General features: G+C 37.3%; 1 protein-coding gene and 1 non-coding gene across 2 annotated transcripts; one reads left to right on the forward strand and one right to left on the reverse strand.

Moving 5' to 3' along the window:
* Positions 1 to 231: 231 nt before the first annotated feature.
* LOC113311377 lies at positions 232 to 963 on the forward strand. Its single transcript, XM_026560216.1, has one exon. The coding sequence runs from the start codon at positions 232 to 234 to the stop codon at positions 961 to 963; it is 732 nt and encodes a 243-aa protein (XP_026416001.1).
* A 1,081-nt stretch (positions 964 to 2,044) lies between these two features.
* On the reverse strand, positions 2,045 to 2,116 carry TRNAK-UUU. The gene has a single exon. It is a non-coding gene; the product is annotated as a tRNA-Lys (tRNA).
* Positions 2,117 to 3,856: the final 1,740 nt, after the last annotated feature.

Consider the following 3,856-nt stretch of genomic DNA (forward strand, 5'->3'; position numbering starts at 1 on the left):
ATGAGGAGTGTAGCAGCTTCGTTTCCTGAGAGTCTACTGACTACTTACCAGCCGACTGCTTTTATTTTCTAAAATCGACATGTTTAACTTAAAATAGTAAAATAGAATAGTTGTTCCACGAGGAGGTAGATTTATATTTTTAGTAGATTTATACTTTTAGCAGATGAGTAGATTGGCATTAAGTCTTTGCATCATATGCATGTCTTAGTTGAAAAGAAACTGAACTCGATAATGCGACGCTTTCTACTGGGAGAGGATGAAGAGAGAAAGAAGCTGAGTTGGGTCTCTTTCAAGAAGATTTGCAAACCAAAGAGGAAGGGTGGTTTAGGTATTCGTAGCTTGAGGTTGGTGAATAAATCATTATTAGCAAAGTGGCACATCAGATACTGCAAGGAAAAGACAGCATTATGGAGGAGAATTGTCTGCGAGAAATCTAAAGCAGGAGAAGAGTATATGCTTCCTCTTCAAGTTAAGGATCTGATTGGTAAAAGCATGTGGTTTGATATCATGAGAGAAAACAATGTTTTCTTTGATGCAGTGAAGGTGCAGGTGAAAGATGGTTTATCGATTAGATTCTGGCAGGACAGTTTGTGCGAAAAGAAGCCATTCAAGGAGAAGTATTCGAGATTATACAGAATCAGTACACAGAAAATGGCTTCTGTGGGAGAGATTTGTGATACCAATGGGGTTTTTCTATTCAGCGGAAATATGAATCCGGCGGAAAGCATTGACCTTTTGGAACTGAAGTTTGACATCAGACTTGTAGTTCTGACGCAGGGAGAAGTTGATTGTTTGGAAGGAGTAAAGGCTGCAAAAGATATGTATAGGGTGAAGGAGACCCAGATTGGGAGACTCATCGAATTTTATCGAATAAAATCGTACCTCCCAAGGTTTTGTTCCTTTTCTGGGCAGCTTGTCATAACTCTATTCCAACCAGATCCATGTTACAACGGAGGAGAGTAAGTATTCAATCAAATATGTGTCTTTTCTGTAACACTGAGGAGGAAACTATGAAGCATCTTTTCATCCATTGTATGGTGATTGCAAAGCTTTGGGAGTATGTCATAGCTTCTTTTAGGATAAACTGGGTGATGCCAATGCATTTTGACACGATGATGTTAGGATGGAGATTGGAAAGAGCTTCTGAAATGATAAAGACAGTGTGGACTTTGCTACCTATCGCGATCTGCTGGGAAGTATGGAATGAACGGAACAGAAGAGTTCATGGTGCAGCGCGAAATCCAATTATGAGCCTGAGATTGCTATCAAACAATGGATTCATCTTTGAAGCACAAATGCGGATGTTTTCAAAAGCTTTTCTGCTTCTCAGGTCATACACCAGTGGGAGGACATTGTGAGAACCTAGAGTTTTTATGCTTTTTCTCTTTGTGACGGTCTGATGACCTTGTATATATCATGTACATTCTTTTTTTTCTCTTTCAAATATATCATTTCCACTTCAAAAAATAAAATAAAAAATCTTCTGTAAATAGTAAAGTCTACACTTCTTTGTTAAAATATTGAAAAGCTGTGGATATTCATGAGTGCATGGCAGCACATACACAATTAGACACTACACACCGTTGGCTTCTTTTGGTGGTGAAGCCATGCAGTCTAGCATTATCCTGCAGGTTAAAAGATGGTCGCATGAAAGGTCCATAATGATGAGTAATCTCTAGCATATACTTAATCTGACAACCAATAAGATGGGATGGGATGTTAGATTATTTATGTCTAGAAAAAGGAAAGTTACTACTTCCTAGACTAATAGTAATGATTGAAGAGTTAAAAATCTGAAAATTTCGGCTCAACTTACAAGTACTATCGTCATCATCATATACCATCTATCTTCTTAATCACGGTTTTCGACGATTATGTTTCTGTATTTGTCTTCTCAAGTACATAACCCCAGGGGAATGCGAAAATGTCCCCAAGATATATATTTTGCCCCAAAAGAGGAGATGGATTCTGTGCTTTACATTTACAATTTTGCTCTACATTTCGATAACACATGGGGCTCGAAAACAAATGCATAAAAAGCACACGCCGACTAAGGGGATCGAACACTTGACCACGGGATTAAAAGTCACGCGCTCTACCACTTAGCTAAGTCAGCAACATCTGGCAATGCATTTCTCGGATTTTCACAAAATTAAATACTAGATTACCAACTAATACCCGCCAATATCCACCATTTGAATATCTTTTAGCCTTAGAAGTGTTTTGTACTATTCATAAGTAGTCCATTTTCATAATTCCACTGATGATTATGTCACGCTATCAAATAAAATAAAATAAAATGTCACGCTTTCACGCGCTGTATCCATTTTCTCTAATTTCAAACCTAGAATATGGGTTTTCCATGTTGACAGACAAAATAGTCACATTCCACCAATTGTGCGCAAACGTATGAAGAAAATTCTTTGTGGTGTTTTCGTAGTTATCTTTCAAGATAAAGGATAATCCAAACATTTTGGGTGCTCTATATTGTGGGCCAATATGAAATTGAAACTAATTAAAACGGAAATTTTTGTTGTACCGAAAAGGAGCACCGTGATGTGCATCGTGATTTTAGTGTGAGAGAAAAAAAGATGGTGGACTCCATCTTTTATCCCATCCCCTGCAAATTTTTCCCAGGATTTCCTTAAAAGCCCTTGAATTTCTTCATGGTGCAGATCGCGAGACACATTTTGGATGTGTGTATCATCGCTGTAATTAAAACGAAATTGTATTAAAGAAAAAGAAAGTTTGAATGAGTTGAACCCGAAGTTGAACACACGAGTAGGGTCAGCTGGATCTACTCCCGCCAAGCACACACTACCATGTCCCCCACAAACCGGTGGAAGAAAGTAAAAATGTTTCGGTGACAAGATTAAATTCATGGAGTTGCTAACAAAATTTGCAAGGCTCCTAATAGGAGGTATCAATTTGTTTGAGAATGTACCACTTGAGAGGTTTTCATGTTCAGTGAAGTTTGGTACACTCTCGAGTAAATTGATGCCCCTATTACTAACATTCTATTTAGATCATTAGTGGATTTTGATTTTCCTATGTGGTTAAAATCCTCTTTAGAGGAAGATAATGTAGTTTAATCGTCCAATAAATGAATATCTTTTTCTAGTAAAAAGAATTTACTAATTTAAGAACTTGAACTAAATAAAAGAGGGTTGTGATGAGATTATTAGTTTCACGTTGTCTGGGTTATCTAAGATCATGCAGTTCATAATTCTTAGGGACACTCTATCCATTGTTAATCGGTTTTGAGTAGGATGTTCATATTCTAGCATGGTATCCGAGTGGGTTAATTGTGTCGAGTCATTTGACTTATTAGTAGCTATTTTTGTCGAGTCATTTGACTTATTAGTCCCACATTGTCTGGGTTTTCTAAGATCCTGTTGTTTATTATCCTTAGGGCCATCCTTAGGGTCAGTTGACTTTTGAGTTGGATGCCCATATTCTAACAAATTGGCTTTCACTGCGGGCATCAGGTCATTTGTCCCCATCTGGAAATCCCCGCTCGAGGATTCTTTATAGCTTGTCTGGATACACATCCTCAAAGATTTATTTCCGCTCGAGGATTCTTTATAGCATGTCTAGACACACATCCTGAAGTAGCATCCGACTTTTAAAAATCAAAGATTAATTTGTGTAAAAAAATTTCAGAACAACTTTTACAAGTAAAGAAAATTAACATTTTTTACTTCTGGAGAGGAAAAAAACGCTTTTACTTTTGGTATCCAAATGGGTACTTAGTTGAACTTAGATAGTATATTCACTTATTGCTCCCAGTATGTCAAACTAGTGAAAAGCCATTTGACGCTTTGAATTGAAGTCCAAGAAGGTGCTTGGAAAACAA

Source organism: Papaver somniferum, chromosome 9, assembly GCF_003573695.1.
Source record: "Papaver somniferum cultivar HN1 chromosome 9, ASM357369v1, whole genome shotgun sequence".
In the NCBI taxonomy this organism is placed as follows: domain Eukaryota; kingdom Viridiplantae; phylum Streptophyta; class Magnoliopsida; order Ranunculales; family Papaveraceae; genus Papaver; species Papaver somniferum.

Bases quoted from the DNA above. Each gene is read 5' to 3' on its own strand.
- LOC113311377 (XM_026560216.1), top strand. From the start codon at position 232: ATGCGACGCTTTCTACTGGGAGAGGATGAAGAGAGAAAGAAGCTGAGT.